Source organism: Melospiza melodia, chromosome 3 (assembly GCF_035770615.1).
Source record: "Melospiza melodia melodia isolate bMelMel2 chromosome 3, bMelMel2.pri, whole genome shotgun sequence".
NCBI lineage: Eukaryota > Metazoa > Chordata > Aves > Passeriformes > Passerellidae > Melospiza > Melospiza melodia.
Window position 1 is genome coordinate 51,139,209 of NC_086196.1, and position 18,705 is coordinate 51,157,913.

The window sequence follows — 18,705 nt, forward strand, 5'->3', positions numbered from 1 at the left end:
TCTTAAAGATATGCCACAATTTGAAAGGAGGATAACCATGGACAGATGGGCTTTGCATGTGATCTCTGCTTCATGGAGAACAATACACCTTCCCTGACATTACGTCAATCAAGAGTCTGGCACACAGTGATCTTGGGATTTGTAGATGCTTCCTATTTCTGTGTAGGCAGCAGAAAAGTTCTGTCTCCTGTAGCATAGTCTCTACTGTGTTCATCAGACTCTTGCTATCAGGGCTTCTTGTCCCCCACTGCATCACTACAGATTATGCATTCTGTCTTTGCTGCCTGCTAAGCAGATACCTCTGGAGGAGCTGCAGCTGTCCGTCTGGGGAGCTTTAAATGCTGGCATTTCTTGGTAGCAACAGCACTACAGTCTTGAATTTCCATGGCCAACTCTGTTTTCATGTCCCATTCATGAAGGGCTCCACGTCCTGAGCCCTTCAAATGACTTTAGGGGGGAATGAACTACACATTGACCTCACAAGACAGAATTCTGCCCTGCATGCAAAGTGAGAATCAACAATTCATTGCAAGACAGCGAACTTGCGCAGTGAGATCCCAATTGGGTCGGTTTCTGGAGAGCAAGATGAGTGCCAGTGTGCCTGGCAGGAGGCACCACCAGCCAGGAGGAGAAGGGATAGAGTCACAAGCGCCACGTTCTCGCGAGGGAAGCCTTGTTATTCCCGCGAGCTCTCTTCGCAACATATCCTCGCATCACTTTAATTTACAGCGGCAGCATTAGGACGACCGGCTCGGCTCCGGTCTCCGCAGCATCTCCGGGGACCGCTCCCGGCCGAACGGGCGCTCTCACCCCGGCTCTCTGCGCCGGTTCGCCGGCCCATGCCTCTGCCAGGAGAGGGCGGGCACCCCATCCCTTTTGGCTGCTGGGGCGGAGGACGAGGCGCGGGCAGCCCCCGGGCAGAGGCAGGGACAGGGATGGGGCAGGCTGGAGCCGCCCCCGCGCGGGGCGGAGGGAGCGCTGGGTACTGGCTCCTCGCCCCGCGTATCCACCCGGGAGGTGGCCCCGGCGCTGCCTGAGCCGCAGCCGCTTCCCTTCGCTCCCGCCCTCCCTCTCTCCCTCCCCCGTCCCCACCTCTCCTCCAAAACCGCAGGAGTCGCTACGGCTCCGCTTCACTCTCTCCGGTGCCAGCTGCGGAGGGGGGCGAGGGGCCCTCAGCGCAGGCACGGCCCGGGGCGGGAGCAGCCCCGCATCGTCCCCGCCGCCCCCCTGCCATGGCCGGTGTCGCGGCCCAGCGCTGACGATGCTGCTGGGCGCCCCGCGGCCGGGCGGCTGGGATCGCAGCCGGGTGGGCGAGAGGCTGCAAGCGGCCCTCGCCGGCCTCCAGGAGCTCCAGGTGCTTCGGGAGAAGCAGCGGGAGCTGGTGCGGGCCGCCCTGGCCATGCCGCAGTGGCCGGCGGCGGGCGGAGAACAGCAGCCCCTGTCCGCCCACAGCAAGGAGCACCGTCTGGAGGTCACCCTCTCCGCCCTGAAGGAGCAGCTGGTAAGGGACCGCAGTGCGCGGGACGCCGCGCTGCCCGGCTCCGTGAGCCCGGCCGCGGTGCCGAGCGCGGCGGACGGAAGCGCCCCTGGGCTGTCAGACACCCGGCTCCCCTTCGGTGCCGAGGGCGGGCGGGGCGCTGCAGCCGCGGCCCCTGCGCTGCTCCCCCCCGCCGGCCGAGGTTCCTCCGCGGGCAGGGGCGGGCGGGGTCGGGCGAGCCCCGCCACAGCCGCTGTAGCGGGCGGGCGCTGCCGCGGCTCAGGCGGGGCGAGCCCGGGCGGCCCGGAGCGGGCAGTGCCGGCGGCGGGCGCCGTGCCAGCGGGAGCGCTGGGGAGAAGTTGTTAACCCGGCACCGCTCATTCACCTGAGCCGAGGAGTAGGCGATGATTAACTTCAGTAACAGAGCGCTCAGCTCTCAGTGGCAGCAGCCGTTTGCATAGGAGATCAGAGACACGCGGGCTGGGATACACCTGCACGAGCGCTCGGGGCTGTGGGTGGGTGGGGGCGCGCACACCTCTGCGCCTCCCCCCGGGAGCGCGCACCGCTGAGCGCCAGCGGGAGCCCATCCGCCGGGAAACGCTTCGTGGGACGGCAGTACTTTGTTCTGTCCACGGATTGCATGATCAAAAGGGAGGAATAACTGAATGCCAGACCTTGTATTTGAAGTGCTGCACCGGCCACTTACACAGAGGTTTTTTTGAAACTAAAAAACAATTCTGATTTGTAGCTGAACCGAGTTTCATAGCTGAGACAATAATCAAAGGGTAAAGGGCTTTAATCTCTAGTATAGGCAATTACACACTTCAGTAAACTCAGACTTAATTCAGAATCCTTTCCCTCGCTGTACTGGTGCAAGTCTTGGCCATCAGTTATCCATCAGGTGTGAAAACAGAAGGGCTGTTCACTCTCCGTAGGCAGCTTTCTCAGGCAGCACCTCAGGATAAAATGGGCTTTAACCTTCAGGGAAACCTAGCCACCACTGTGTGGAAACACAGCGACGGGCATATCTTGATTAAATTACGAAAATACAAGACAAGTGGACAGCCAGCCACTTGATTACCCGTCATTGATAGTCTTAAGTAATGCTTCTGCTTTTTTTTTTTTTTTTTTAATTGAGCAAAAGAATTTAAGGCATTTATTGCCTGTTTGAGGCCAGTGGGGTAACAGAATCACACAATGAGCTCTGGTCATAGGGACTGTACTTCTTTTCGTGTCTGCTGTCATGCTGTTATTACTCATTTGCGTAATATTTTTCAAATAAAATATCAGAATAGAAGATGAATTTGTCAGGATTTTACTTGCACCTTACAAGGCTGGCTTTCCAAGAACATTGGAGAAACTAGCTATTAAAATGGAAGGAAAAAGAGGCTGCCCATTAATTGCTGCCCTTTAGAAATGCAGTTGAGTGGACTCAAGAATAACTCTGCACACCTCCAGAGAGGGACGAATTTCACCAGTAGGTGCCAGTGCAATTATAGGAAACATGTCTCTTGGGATGCCTGGGAGGGAAATGTTCATAAAGATTCAGGATGACTCAGAAGCACATAAATCCAGGTACAGGTTCTTCAGCAAAAATACAGTTGTGCTTAAAGTAGTAATACAGAGCTCTTCTGATTGACCCTTGGCTGCTGGAGGCTTTTCAAACTGTACTGTTCAGGCCTCCTGGTAGCTTTATTGGGTTTTTCCCCCTGCAAATTGCAGATGTGTATCTGAGTAGAGGTACGTACCTCAGATTTCCTTAATAGCAAAGTAAACCCAGTTGAAAACGGGCTTTTCACAGTCATTTTAGAAGCAGTTCATAGATCTAGGATCTCAGTGACCGCAGGCTGAAAACTTTCCCAGTGACTCATGAGCGATGTATTTTACTCAAAACCCATGAAAGTTCTGTTCATGATTGCAGGAAATGAAGTTAAAATTGAAAACAGCAGAAAATGCAAAGCACAGCATTACTCAAGGAGTGATGCATCTTCAGCAGCAACAAAAACTGTTGTTGTTGGCCCATGGAGGGTACAATATGTGATTGCTGCTCTATAAGCTTTCAGATTGAGAAACTCATTAACAGTGTAAATGTAACATTTCCTTGCAGTGCACCTTGCTCCAGATTTCAAGGAGGACTGTAGCCCTGAGCTTTAGTGTGGTCACAGTTTAATTCATAAAAAGTTTGGTCCTCACAACATAGAATGAGAAAGCTGTGTCAGCTGAAAGTGGCTCAAGGCATCTCAGCAATGGAAACAAGGCAGATAAAAAGTCAAGCCAGGCTTCTTCTATAATGGTAGGGTAAGAAACAGGAGAGCGGAGGCAGAAACCTTAAGGACTTGATCTGACTACTGGGAATAGTAGAGCAGAGCCATCAAATGCCATAGACACCACGTGTGGATGCCATTCCAGAATCTCAGTCTCTTCCCCAACAACATTTACCAGAGACAGTGATCAGCTGGCCTTCTAGCACTCTGCTCTAGGCACTCTGCTACCCCTAACAGTCATGCCCTTTTTGCCCTAACCAGTGGCTCTTTTTGGTGACCAACGTCGTTTCTGACAACTGCAAATTACTACAGCACAGGCAGGGTCAATTCTGTAGCAGAAGAGGAGCCGAGTTAAGTGATGCCACCCACTATTAGAGATCCTGAAGGTGCTAAACTTCTCTTAGCCAAACATCATGGTGACAAAGAGGAAAGCGATGCAAATTCAGGCTAATGCAAAGAAAGAAATCCATGATTGCTGTCAGTGTAGGTGGATATCGAAGCTTGCAATATCCAGTATGTTCTCAGCTCTTTCCTCAGAGGACATATTTATAAACCTTATTTTATTTGAATCTGATTATTTTGTTTTGCAAGCTTTCAGGTGGTTTATGATGTTATAAAAATGTGAGAAGGGACACATTATACTGAATAGATAAAACCAAACAGTTGGTACCCTGCATTTTACACAGATTTTTTTTCCCTTTAGGTAATTTTACATAGAAGAAAACATCTTTTAAACCAGGGACTTAAGTGGGTGGTACGGTGATACTCCAGATTTGCCTCCCCAAAACTGTAGCCTGTTGGTAGTACATGTTGACTGGGAAAGTTTGGTCCCACACTGTGCAGTGTCCAGAAGTCTTCACAGCTGCGTTGCCCCAAGCAAACAGACGACTTTACCTGCAAGGTTTTGTCACATGTAAAATTCATGTGGTGAATAGAGGAAGAGTGTATTTAGGGGTTACTGTTTTGAGTGCTGCCCAGTGTGGGTATTGGAGCGATAACAGCTTGAAACAAACACACCGGAAAAGTCATTCTTATCCAAATGGTTTGAGGAATGCCTCTCCTCTTAGAGTGCAGAAGTAGTTAACTGAAAGATCAAAGCTGGGTCAGTGGCTGGAAACATGAAAACCCAATGGTGTGAGGCACCATAAAAGGGTTAAAAACGATGATGTAAATCATGTGTGTTGGTTAAAATGCTGTGAAAGCGCAGACAGAACCTGGAGGTATAATAAATAATGTTTGAATACCTGAGAGCCTTGTGGCCTCTCTGTCATTAATCAGAAACCACAGACTGAGGGATTGGCTGGCAAAACATTAATCATTAAGCAATTAATTCCAGCCCTCGAAACAGAACTTTATGATTTCCTGAGTAGGTGGGATTGAAGAAGGCATGGCATGGTTTTGCTTTTTTACCACAAAATAAAGAAGTACTGAGGAGGTCGTACATCCATCATTCAGATGGAATAGAAAATCTCCTTTATTATCCATTTCTTCCCCTCTTTTTTGTTTATGTGAAACAGGAAGAGGGAAATCAGGGAAAATCACTCACTGTGGATTTCCCTAGGAAGCAGTAATGAGCCTCTTGAGTTTAAACCTTTCTAGATGTGTGACTCTAACAAAAAGGGCTTTATTTCTTGTGTCTTATATGTTCCTCCGGTCCTCTTTAAAAGCATGCTATAAATAGATTTTTTTTTCTTCTCAGCAGCATCACCAGCCTCAAGAGTTCTCTTGTGAAACTCAGGGCATATGAATTTTTTTTTCTTACAATTTCTAATAATTTACTGATTACCTTAGGATCTTAGCTTTTTTTTCTTTTAGTATTTATAGGTATGGAGAAACCTATGCAAATGTTAAAAACTGAATAATTCCTACAAAAGGAAGGAGGTAAAAACATGTGCATACCGATCTTGATTTTCTGTATGTCATTTAATTTTAAGATACTTTAATTAGTTCAAAGGACATAGATTTTTTTATTTTTATATATTTGAGGTTGGAAGTGCTGCTAGAGCTTCCACTTGTGTTTTTAAATATGAAATGGACACATAAAGAAGAATTTTAATAATGTTTTTCTTACCATTACTGAGTTGAAATCCATCCCCTTGAGGGCTGAGCGCAACTTTACCATCAACTTCAAGAGACCACCTTTCTATAAAGTACTGTAGGATGGATGGTGAGGTGTGATACAATTAGAAGCTGCCTAAATAGTGGCAGGGCTTTAGATAACTTGGCAGGTGCCACATGAGAAGTTTGTGACAGAAACCAACTGTGGTTCTTTGGCTGGTGCCTCGCGCCTGGCCATCTGCCGTGCCAAGCTGACGGCATCAACACTGGGGGAGCAACTGCAGGAGCTGTTACCTCAGATCAGCCTGGTCACTGGCTGCAGCAGGCAGCACGTCTAGTTGCTGGCTTCTGAAGGATTATTCACCATTTGTTTTAAACACAGTAATTTCCCCACCATATTCAAATGCCACCTTCTCCTTCCAGGAAATGGGTGGAGATATCTGGCCACAAGACAAGCAAGGAAAACCTGCAGTAAAATAGATGTCACAATTCTTGCATTGTATCCTTTCAACTATAAAGACGTGTCATCAAAGCCAAGGATTTTACTGGAGTGGGCATGCTGCCTTTACTTGGTAGGGCAATAAGATGCCTCAGCCACAGTGGTTTCCTTTCATCTGGCAGATCTTAAGAGTCCCTGCAGACAATCCATAACATTTACATCTTCTTCTGGCTCAGATCCAGCATATGGCAACGTGCAGCGCAATAAGGATATGTTAAGTTAAAAGACTTCTGTCATATTTAGAGGTACAGTTCCTGCCATGGGTATAACAAAAAAGCCAAAGGGTAAAGTACCTTCAGAGTGAGTTTTGAGAACATGTTTAGCTGGGCAGAAGACAATGTATATGAAGAAACAAAATGTTTTGTCCTTGTCCATTAGGTCAGTCTCATTACAGAGAGCCACTGCAGCAGTCCCTGCCTAAGGAAAACACTTCATGAGAGTAGAATCTTGCTGGCACAGTTGGCCTGAATTCATGCATTGCTGCTGAGATTCTAACTGTGATTATTCTTCATTTCTTCCTTCTTGCCTTGATTTAGTCTCATTTGAGGAGACAGGATGTCGGCTTGAAAAGCCACTTGGATCAGCTGGACCAGCGAATAAGTGAGCTGAAATTGGACGTCAGTAAGACCTCCAGTGAATACTTGGATAGTGACAGCCGGCCCAGCTCAGGTAATGTGCACTTGGCTGTTTATTCCCAGGAGTATGGTGCTAGGAGAATTGAAGAGTGTCAACTGCTAAGCAAAACTAACTCTCTGTATTAGTTGGTCAGAAACGGTGCCCCATGGCTGAAGTGGATCATAGTCATCTGGCACAGCGTGGGCTCACAGAGCTGCTAGGAATTTCCCTGCAAGCTTGATTTAGTTAGAAAGGGCTCACTCACTCATGCAGTATTCTTTGTGGATTATTTAATATTTTTTTAATGAACTTTGTAGCCACACATGGAAGGAGAAGGAGACAGATTTACGTATTAATTACCTTGTGCAGTGTAGAATGACCATTGGTAAAATGGCTAGACTACTTAAAAGAAGTGGAGACCAATATCAACACTCTGCTTGTATCCAGGGAGGATTCTGAACCTCACTAGGGCTTTGAAAATCACTATTGCAGTGCTCCTGTCAAATGAATTTATGTAGAAGCAAAACAGCACTATTAAAAGACACTGAGAAAAACTACCCCTACAGAGTAAAGCTCTCATGGACAGAAAGATACTGGGTATCAAGTTTCTGGTCTGATTCACAGAGAGAGCTGTACTTCAGACTTTTATAGCTAGGATGTCTGTCAAAACCGGTTTCTGTTATCTAGTCAAACACAATGAAAGTAGCTCTTTTAAACAGAATTTTTGCAAAGCCTCAAGTCTTCAGTGAGACAAGGAGATTTTTTTTTTTTTTAATTAAACATACATATTTGTAGCCTGGTACTTAAAAGGCATGTAAAATGTGCAAGTTTCTGTTGTGTGTTTAAGTTCAGGAGTTGTTCACTTAGGCACAGTTCAAAAGAAAATATTCCTTCTCTGTTATAGAGAGGAATAATAAAATTTAATACCTTGAATTTATACAAAGCCTTTTTTAATGCTTCCACAATTACTGGAAATTATCTCAATAGCTGGAGAGAGAAGGTAGTCTCCATTCTCTGCCCTTAGACATTCCAGTTGTTATAGACTTGGCAGCTCTGATCACAGGGTCGTTTTGCTCTGTCCAATCCACTCATCTAATCCGTGCTTGTATGCACCTAGTACAAGTTAAAACAGTGTCAGAGGGCCCTGTCTTACAGAGGGCCCAGTTGCATCATAATCCCCAAAGAGATTCCCCAGTGAAGAACTGGGCATGATGGTGCAGCACTTCATCCCATCCCACCCTCAGAACTAAGCAGGCGTGTGTGTACCAAGCTGGCTCAGGGCCTAAGTAAATATGCAGAAGCCCAGTAAAGATTAGTTGAATTAGAGTATACCTCTGCTAATGTTACCTTAATAAATGATAATAAATTAGGCTTGTGGCACATAGCAAATGAAGATCTATTTTATTCTCTGCACTTTTCTTCTACAGAGCATGTTTAGTTGCTGTAAATATGAAATATCCTATTTATTTTTACTCTGCAGGATTCTACGACCTGAGTGATGGTGGTTCTTGCTCACTCTCCAATTCTTGCACCTCTGTGTACAGTGAGTCCATCTCCTCCTCCCACACCAGTCTCTTACCCAGCTCTCAGCACCCTAAAGCAAGGCTCAGTGTGTTCGATTACCGACCCAAGTCTGCAGATGAAACCACTGTGCACACCACCAGCTTCCAGCAGCAGGGAGCCTATGGCAGTGATGGATGTCGGATTGCAGCCAGCAGAGATGTTTCTGGGACTCCTGCCAGGTCCAGACCAAGGCCAGTTTCCACAGGTAATATACAGCAGAACTGGGTACTTCATTCAAGAGAAGGGCTGATTCCTGGTTATTGCTCTTAGGACCTTGTTTAGTCATGTGTAATCAATATTTAGTTGTCAGTTTCAATACACAAAGTGAGAGTGGATCAAAATCACAGAGCCAAACCATTTACTGTCCCACTTCCCCGTGTCTCCATACTCCAGATACTTTTAAACAGTAACAAATAATAGAATTATTCAATAAAAAAAAATGGGTGAAACAGTAACAAATACATGCATTTCTATGCAAATCAAACAAATACATGCAAATCTGTGCATTTAGAAATGAAAAATACTCTCTGAGATAAAATTGTAAAGACTATTGTGATATTTTTTTTGAGTTTCAGTATTTGAAATACCTTATGTGAAAGTGCAGAGATGCATGAAAGATTTCAAGTAAACTCAAAATTCCCTATTTACACAAATTAATGTTGAGTCACACAATGACTCTTTCTCATAATTTATGATGTACAATTAGGGACAAAAAATGCCAAAAGTTAATTGACTATCTAGGGAGCAGTCATGAGCCTAAAAATTGATCAGCCATGAATTTGCATCATACCTTTAACAAAATGGACAAGTCTGTTAATATTCTAGATCTCTTGTTTGCCTTCTGTAAAGTGACATTGTATCACTTCTTATCACAGCTTCTTCCATAGCCTCAAAGCAACCTGGTGTTAGAGTGATCCAGCTAGATGTGTAGCAGTTCCATTATAGAACACATTATGGAACACACAAAACACAGGGAAGCTATGGGTAACATCATTTCAAGTACTTTGCCACTCTGGAATCATTCCTACAGCTGCTTGACCTGATCTTAACTCACCTCTGGCTTGGAACAGAAACAAAGACCACCCATTCTATACTTAGATGTGTAGACACACCTGAAGGGATGGCAGTAATTACAGCATAAAAGCAAAGTCTTCTCAAGGCTTGTCAAAGGCTGGGGATGAAGCTGAGCTTAATGACCCATGGCTTCCATATTCAGATTGGAGACATTTTTCTCTCTCAGAAACTTTCCTGCCTTGAGACATGTTGCTGAGACTCCAGGAGCTTAATGTTTTTTTTTGTTTTTTGTTTTTTTTATATAGACTAGCACAAAAAGGGATAGCTGATACTGAGCAGGGGTATGGGAGAGAGACTGCAGACCTCCTTCAGCCCTTCTTCATGGCTAAAGCCTCTTACTGCCTTCACAGTGAAAAACAAAAGTAATGGGGTAGTAGTGGGTATAGCTTTGAAGAAACAATTCTTATAAAGTTGACCACATTGCAGGAAGTGAAGCAAGATTTTACTTCAGAAAATTGTCATTTGGAGAGGGGAAGAAATTTGTCTTTTCCTCACAGGAAATTGCAAGTACAGACCAATTGTCTTTTCTTTCATTGGCAAGCAGAAAGCTTGCTGAGACATTGCAAGCACAAGGTGCTTTTGACTCCTTCCTGGTTTGTTTGCAAAAGAGTGCAGCATTACACACTGCCAACAATTTCCTAAAGATATTTTGTTATGAAATTAGGTTGTTAGGTTGTCAGCCCAACCTTTGTTGTGGCAGGTCTGTGCATGGGTAGGACACTGCAGACCACCCCTGAATTTTGCGGTCTTTTAAAAGCTTGCTGTGACAGGACATAGATGGTCATCAAGTGACTGTTCACATAGTTTGTGAATGATGTGGTTAAATGGGATAGTTGAGTTCGTGATAGCATGAAGCACCCATGAAATTGGTTAGCTGAGGATTTGTTGGCACTAAAGTCTGCATTGTAGTACAGAGAAATCCAAGCTAACTGGTTCCAGAATTCTTGATCCCAGAGGTAACGCAGCACCATTGTGCTCTGTTGAATGACATGTCTGGATGGAACAACCTTTCTTCACACAAGAACACAGCCTCTCCTCTCTGTGCTCAGGAGATGCTGCTGGGGAGAGGGGGCTGCAGTCAAGAAGAGTAAGTTACAGCAATCTTGACAATACTCCAAAAATAGAAGAGATAGGAGTTGGTGTCTATAAATGTCATCTGCAGGGACTACACTTCCCACGTGCCTGAGTAGTTAGCCTTTAGTAGTTAGATTTTATTCCTCTGTGAAAATAAAGATTCTTCAGTTCAGTCTTCTATGACTTCTCTGCCAAGAACTAAAAATAATCCCTTGGTTTTGTCTAGTTGGGTTCCTGCTGGTCTGTGACATTTTAGGACTTTTTTGTATATGCACGGATTTACTTTCTAAGTAAAAAAATCTAAGTAGTACAGTTTAAATTTTCTGCAAAGGTAAAAGTTTTACTATTTGCATTAAAAGGCATTTTAAATTCTGTTATGCTTAGGTGATAAAAGCTTTAAAGTAATTCATTGACCTTGGAAGACTGAAATTACTTTCTTTATCCATGCTACTGATTTTAGTAAAAGCTATCACATCTCTGATATATCACTTCTGGCATGAACCGGGTTGAATGTAATTGTCTATGATTTAATTAGGTTGTTTATTTTCATCCACCATATAGGTGACTTGGAAAGACTCATTCCAGCGGACACTAGATTTCAGAAAGAAATGGATCCCAAATCCATGTTGCCTCAGTGCCATAATGGAGACATGCACTTGCTCAGCATCGATCCCAAATTCCAGAATGACTTGGTCTCCAAGAACGGCATTGATGTGTATCCTTACCCAAGCCCCCTCCATGCAGTTGCTTTACAAAGTCCCCTTTTCTCCCTAGTGGGAACATCCCCAAAATCAGACTTCCAAGCTCCTCCCAGCAAACCTATGCCTAGTACAACAGGTCCCAGTTTGATTAAGACTAGGCCAACCACTGAGGTCAAGCCGGGGGGTTACATCAATAAATTGCTGCAGCTGACAAGATGCAAAGGGAGCAGTCGGGCTGAGGCCAGTGAGTGGGTTTCACCAAAGAGCCAGCCAGCTGCAATGCACCAGAGACTCATTATAACCCCCAGCGCTGGTGGAGTGAAAATTAACAGCAGCAGTAGCCAGCTGGAAAAACAGATGAGTTCTCTGGAGAGTAACAAAGCTGAAGGGAAGCTGTCAATAGAGGTGCCAGAGGGGGAGTGTGCCAAGCAGCAGGAGACCATGAGCTGTATGAATGAAGAACAGTCATCCACTCGACCTGACACAGAGCCATCAGCTGTGAATAGTTGTTATCCTGCCAAGTCAGCAGCAAGGGGCTCTCCTCTGGCAGAAGAAACAGAGAGCAGCATGGAGCGCAGTTTGTCCTACTCACAGCTGTGTCAAGAGGACTCTAGCCCAGACACCTGGAATGTTAAAGCTGTCCCACCCAAAAAACTGCCCATCAAAAGGTGTGGCAATGCCAAATTGGCTTACACTGGGGGTCATGAACGAGTGACACGAGCTGAGTTTGTCCATGCTCAATTTGTCCCTGCAGAATCCCATCAAGTCCGGGTAAAGTTTGCCAGCTCCAAAACAAAGGCAGTGAAGATAAAGAGGAGGAACAGTGAAAAGGTCGTTCGGCCTGGGAAGCAAGCCTTCTGCATGGAGAAGATGAGAGGGCCTCATGGGGCCACCAAGCTGCCTGTTGAGTGGAATCAGCTCCAAAGACCACAAGGAATGAAGACCCTCATGCGCAGACCTTCATATTCTGGAGACATGGCTGGCAGATCATGCTCGGAATCCAGTCTGTTCCCAGTGCAGGTCAGGCTCCCCGCTGTGCCATCCAGGCCAGAGCTCTACGGAGCCTCTGCCAATGCGCTGTATTCCCTGGAAGCAGCTTGTGCAGACACAGGCAGCAGGAAGAAGCAGCGCAAGTGGCAGTCTACTGTGGAGATCTCTGCCAAGGCCCAGCCGGCCGGCCTGGCTCACAGCTTTGGCCTGGGAGCGCCGAGGCAGCCAGCGAGGAGAGCCGGCGTCCTGCGCAGCGTCAGCACGAGGGCTCGCTCCAAGGGGCAGCCGCACGGAGATTGTGCCAAGAGCGAGTCAGACCACTCGGAGTACTCTGCAGAGTGCGCCTCCCTCTTTCACTCCACCATCGCAGAGACCAGCGAAGGGGAGGTCAGCGATTTCACTGCCAACCGGTTCGGGGACAGCGAGTCCAGTGAAGGCGACTGGGATGGCAGCAGTAACAGTAGCAGCCTTGCTCTTGACTATGATGAGGGGGATGAAAGTGAGCTGATTTGGCCTGAAGGTTCAGTCAGACAATCCGTGACTGTCCAGACCTCTTCCAAGCCTATTCCTCCAGTGCCCAAAATCTGTCGCATCAAAGCTTCAAAGGCACTGAAGAAGAAGATAAGGAGGTTCCAACCTGCCTCTTTGAAGGTCATGACCATGGTGTAAGGGAGAGCAAGCATCTATTTCTTACAGTGAGACATCCTGCTGGATGTCTATTTGCATTTGCAAAATAAAAGGACTTTCTTAAAGGAACTGTGAATAATCCCTGAGTCTACACAAGGGATCGTGTTTGTTAATGGCTGAACATAAATGTCCCTGTATGTAAATCCCTCTTTTGCCATTTATTCTGTAAATATGAAGCTCTGTGTATATTATGTGATGACTTTTTTAATTATCCAAAAGGGTCACCATGGTGAAAATGAAAACAACCTCCCCTGTAAGATTTTACAGGCAGGCCCTTGGTGGTTTTTTAACCATATGCACCCACAGAATCAGTCCAGACAGAAAGACTTGCTAAGAAGAAAGTGTACTTCCCTCTTGCAGTCTGACGTCTGTATTAACCATCTAGCTGTTATTGTGATCATATGGAAAATCACTGTTTCCTATAGTTTTATTTTATTTCAGATCAGCCATCCCATACCTTCTCCCAAACACTGGGAAGAGGAATCTGTTCTTCCATAAAAACATAGTATGCTTAATCAAGAAGGCAAGTGTATTTGTGAATGAGAACAAGACTTCAGTTTGCTTCTTTTTTTTTTTTTTTTTTCAAAATAGCATTGGGTTGTTTTTTCAACCCCCCTCTTTACAGTGTTCCATGTTATTGTTCATTTGTTGAATGGATGAAAGAACATGAGGGCCACATGCCACAGTGTGTGTTTGGCTGGGACTGAGATAATAGCTTTGCCCCTGAAGTTGCAAACTCAATAAATACTATTTAATGTACTGAAAATTGTGCTTGTCTGACTTTTTGATGTCTAAAGAAAATTATTCTGGTCTCTGATATGAAATAGTTCTGTGTTTTTATGATCACTGTGCAGAGGGGTTCTTTTCTATATTCAGAGGATCACTGTAGCTCAGTGAGAACCAGGGTCTGCTCACCCTCTGCCTCAGGGAAGCTTTTTCAGCACCTGATTCTAAATGAAAGAATTTGAAAATGGTGTTTTTATTGAGGACAGGGTAGTGCTTAACTGACTCACCTAAAATGATGCAATTTTTTCAGAACAAACTCTTAATTTAAAACATATATTTATGTATATGTAATACGTTTTGAATGCATTTAAGGGCACTGATATGAAGCTTTGTATCAGTGTCTAAATTGAAGAATTAATTTTGTGACTTCTTCACAAAATGAATTTTTTGTTTTCAGACAAGCAGTCCTAATTCTTTCCCCTGAGCACAGCAATCTGGAAGCTGAGCTGAAGTTCACCCTGAATTTACAAAAGAGCAGGTATTATCCGCCTGCCCTATTTCAGTGCTCAGTCTGAGTACATTCCCAGCCCAGGAGATGTAGGCATTACCTCATTCAGCTGCTTGAACTGGATCTAAAACAAAAGGTAAGTGCTTTGCAGAAACTGGGTAAAAGAGTGATTGTTCACTCCAAGGATTCGGTAACCAACAGAAATATTGAAAGACAACTTTCACCCAATGCCTTCTATTTGGAAGCTGTTTCATATTTTGAAACTGCTCAATTTTCAAATAATTTGTGGAAAATTAATAAAGTAAAAGGTATGTAAAGTCATTTATTTAAAGTATTCTAACTAGCACATAACATCATCTTTACTATAACTAGGAAAGCATGACATTTTAGTCAGTGGAATATGTTCGAACATTTTTTCATTGTTCCAAGAGTATTGGACATAGTCACTCTGGAAGGATTAATTTGAGAAATTCACAAGTCTGGCAGTGGTTTCTTGTTCAGCATGTCTAGCAACAGAACAAACAAAATAGTGATTTATGCTTTGTTGACTTTCTACACCATGAAAGGATTCTTTTTTCCATTTACACAAAAGGTTTCATTTGGGGGAGTGTGTCAAAAGTTACATATGATCTTTTAATCCAGGGATTTTCTGTGTTGGGGTGGGGTTTATTGGTTAGGTAGGAATTTTGAGGGTGTTTTTTTCATGAAGGAGGAAATTGTTCTTAAGTAGAAAAGTGCTCTGGGTAGGAGTGTTCTGAAACCTGGTAAAATGTGCCACTCAGTAGCTCCCTGCCTTTTTATCGGAGTAAGCTCAAACAATAAGTTTGTGGTCCCACAACTCAGTAAATCCTGCTTTAGGGCTGTTAATACTCCGTCAGAAACGTTGCCAGACACATGATGAAAGTGCTGATACAGAATGAATTCGGGCTGCCAATTCAAATAAAGAAAAATGATGACTTAATTTTGTACTAACAGGTTTTATGCCAGATGAGGTATCATTGCCTCTACGACTCACACTTTCTGCCAGGTCAGATACCTTCTCCCAGAGCCAGCACAAACCCAACATAAAAGCATAAAGCTGGCCCAAACATCATCCTGTGCTTTGGCTAATTTGACAGAAACATGATTATGTGCCCACACTTGATCCAAGGGAAACCTGTGGTGCTGGAGAATCCCAGCAATGTAGAGAACCTGCTCTAAGGTGTTGAGGCATTGCTATGTGCAGTGATGCTACTGAGCTGTGACTTTTTGTCAAGGGCAGAACAGGTGGTTCTTCCCCTGTGTGCTGCAGGACATTGGATGTTCTCCCTAGCACTGCCCTTTGGAAACACTGCTTTCATCTGCTGGATCAGAAACTGCATTGGGACCAGAGCTCTGGAGGGAAGAAATAGGACAGTGCAAAACAGGGCAGGAGACTTGGGTGGTCAGTGGTTCAGGTGGACTGACACAAAACCATGATAGTTCAGTGTACTGTAGTGTGTTTTGTTGGCAAATACACCAAGAATTTTGATAACCAATGGGTACAAGTTTGATGCCTCTGTTCATTGGAGACTGGGCTAGCTCTGCTGGCAGGACCCCAGAATACCTGCCACCTAAGCAAACAGCTGAAACATACTTAAAATCAACAAATGTCAATAAATACTCTGATGCACTATTCTTTTACGTGCATGTACTAAACATCATAAAACTACCATAAAAATATCTTTTAGCCTCATCATGAAAATAAAGGATGCCCATCCATGGGATGATGGCCATACAAAATAGAAATATCCACTGTTTGTTTTGCTTTTCAGAAGAAACCTACAAAACCTTTTTACCTCACAGCCTCTTGTACTACAAAGACCCAAGAGAATGCAAAAAAATGTTAGTTGGTGATACAATTAGAAGTCTAGCACCAAACCTGATAAACTTTGGCAGTGAGAAGTTTAGCACTTTTACTGTGACTCGATTAGCAAATGTATAGATCTAATGGCAGCTTCAGAACAGCTTTATGCAGAGTTTCTGTTGCAGGAACTAATATCTGTCATCATCACTCCAAGCTCTAGTGAAACAAAAATCATCTACTGCTGAAATCTGTGTGCTAGATCAGCAGTTTTCTTCTGTCCTAGGCAGACATTTACACTTCAGTGTAGGAGCAAATTGCTCCTAAACCACAAAGGAAAGAAAAGAAAGTAAAAAAGATAATAGAAAGGGAATTAAGGAAGCTTTAGGAGCAATTTGCAGAATAGATCATAATTATAATTTTAAAAACTTTAGTTAATCCTTTTATTGCACAAACAATTTTGGAACTGGATAATTACCAGTTTTCTTGGCCTTGACATAATCTTAGATTTTGAAGTCCACATGCATTACCCAAACCATGGGATAGAGTCAGAGAACTGATGTTTTGTCAGAGACACCATCCTTCAGACCTTCATTTGCAATGACTTCTGGTCAGGAAGGGCACTGGGCAAATGAAAGGCAGCGGTAAGTCTCAAAATCAGCTGTGGATGATTCTCATGCTGATGAACTTGAGCCCAGTGGACATTTTAAGGCTATGCTGAAGTCTTTTGTGCTTCCCCATCCTAGTCTGAAGCTCTGAAGGTGAGAGCTGAAGGAGAGAGGTGCTCCAGGAGCAGCTGAAAGGCAGGTGGTAGCAGCAGCTCTTTGGGGAGCGAGTTGTTGCCAGCAGGATGAAGCAGGCTGAGCATGGCACCAAAGGGCTCTGGTGGTTCCAGCCCCACCAGCCTTTGCTAGGATCTTTAAGGTCCTCCTAGGGCTGTAACCCATCCTCACCACTGCTCATGTGGCAGTGCTGTGATTTGGATGCTGCACTTGAAATACAGGCAAACACCAGCACCCAAAGCCCACCACAGGCCCATCACTCATGAGCTACAAGATGAGGGAGTCTAATCCAGAGCCCTTCCAGACTACCAAGTACAAAATCCCCAGTTAGACAAAGAAGTGTGCAGCAAAATACGGCATCTGTGACTGCTGTCTGACAGGGAACAAGACAACAGCATGCCAGGGAAGGACCATCCTACTGCTGCTCTTCTGAAGCAATAGCAGTGGCTTTCATTTTGCAGCCCCTTCTGAGCCCTTCTCAGTTCCACTGAGGCTGAAGGATTCACTCCAGCTGTGCTCAGTGGAAGAGAGCAGCTCAGCTTTCAAGCACAGTCCCCCTCTGCCCTCCACACCACAGCAGAGCCTTTGCTCCTGTAGAGAGCTGTAATTCCTGTTGCTCCCTGACCACAGACTCAGTCCTCCTCACTGAACATGCTCCCAGGGAAGCTGCCCTGACATGAGCAGCTGGAATGACCATATGAAGAAAAGAACATCATTATTCTGGAAAACAAAGAGTCCTGTGTCTGAAACTTGCCTGTGAGGAATGCAAACATCCAATGACACCAATACAGAATCCAGGCAGTTTTCCAGTGTCTTACATGGATGTTAAGGAAACCTGGAGTTCCACCATTAGCTGCTACTCTGTACGGACAACTACTGTGATACCTCAGCTGCAGATGAAGAGTGATCAACAGGAAAATGCTCAGCTAAGGCTTGATTTTTGGTATATATACTTATGTTTGAAGACATCACAGTATGCCTGCTTATATTGCAATGCAGAGCATCAGCAGAATAACAGTTGAAATGAGCAGAAGTCCAGCCTCCATCAATTCTATTAATTTGTGTGTTGTCATGATAATAAAGCCTGGAGACTATTGTTGGCTAATACTGATTTTTTTCCCCAAGAATTCTAGTGTTTGTCCTGTCTCAGCATTTGTAACTAGGGGTGGAGGGCATCAAATTCATGACACAATTCCTGGGAAGTCACTAGAGCTACTCCACAGATTCATTTGTCCTCCTCGTACTGTTCTCCGGATGTCAGCAAGTAGGATTATTGGCATGACAGAAAATAAGGAAGATTTCAGACCTCACTTTCATTCTTGTAGCTGCTGCAGTCTGTGGAAGTAAATGTGTTTATGGCTGTCTTCACTGGGGAGAATGCTGTTGCCATGTCACATCTGTGTCAGTGATGAATCAGGGAAATGATTAGGGCTTTGCACAGTGATGGAATTTCATGTTTATTCCGGTTTTCAAAACACAAACTGAAAGAGTATCAGCAGTCTGCTGATCCTGTAAAGCTACAAATCAAGAGGAGAAAGGCCACAGATCAAACTGATCAGGCAAGGCTAATCAGGCAATGTTGAATGCAAATTGTAGTCTTAGAAGCCCCAAATGAAGAATCTTAGTTCCAGTAGACTTGAGCAACTGGATCTGCTCAAAAGCTCTGTCAAATCATTCTGGATGCCTAGTCCTCAGCCCAAGATGGACATGTCAGGCTGGCAAGTTGCTCTGAGGAAATACGCATTACTGCAAACCTTCATCCCTACATTTACAGGCAATATTTTCTCTCCACTCCTCGTGTACCAAAAGTGATTTTAAAAAGCTAAAGTTTCTAACTCATGCACTGTCAGTGTGTAAGGGTGTTA

At 44.7% G+C, this 18,705-nt stretch overlaps 1 protein-coding gene across 1 annotated transcript; it reads left to right on the top strand.

The window, feature by feature from the left end:
- The first annotated feature begins 769 nt into the window (after positions 1-769).
- Positions 770-13,768, top strand: DACT2 (dishevelled binding antagonist of beta catenin 2). The gene is given in 5 exon segments (XM_063151720.1): positions 770-1,032; positions 1,035-1,501; positions 6,835-6,967; positions 8,394-8,681; positions 11,186-13,768. Coding segments are annotated over 5 exon segments (2,880 nt in total). The 5' UTR covers positions 770-839; the 3' UTR covers positions 12,985-13,768.
- Positions 13,769-18,705: the final 4,937 nt, after the last annotated feature.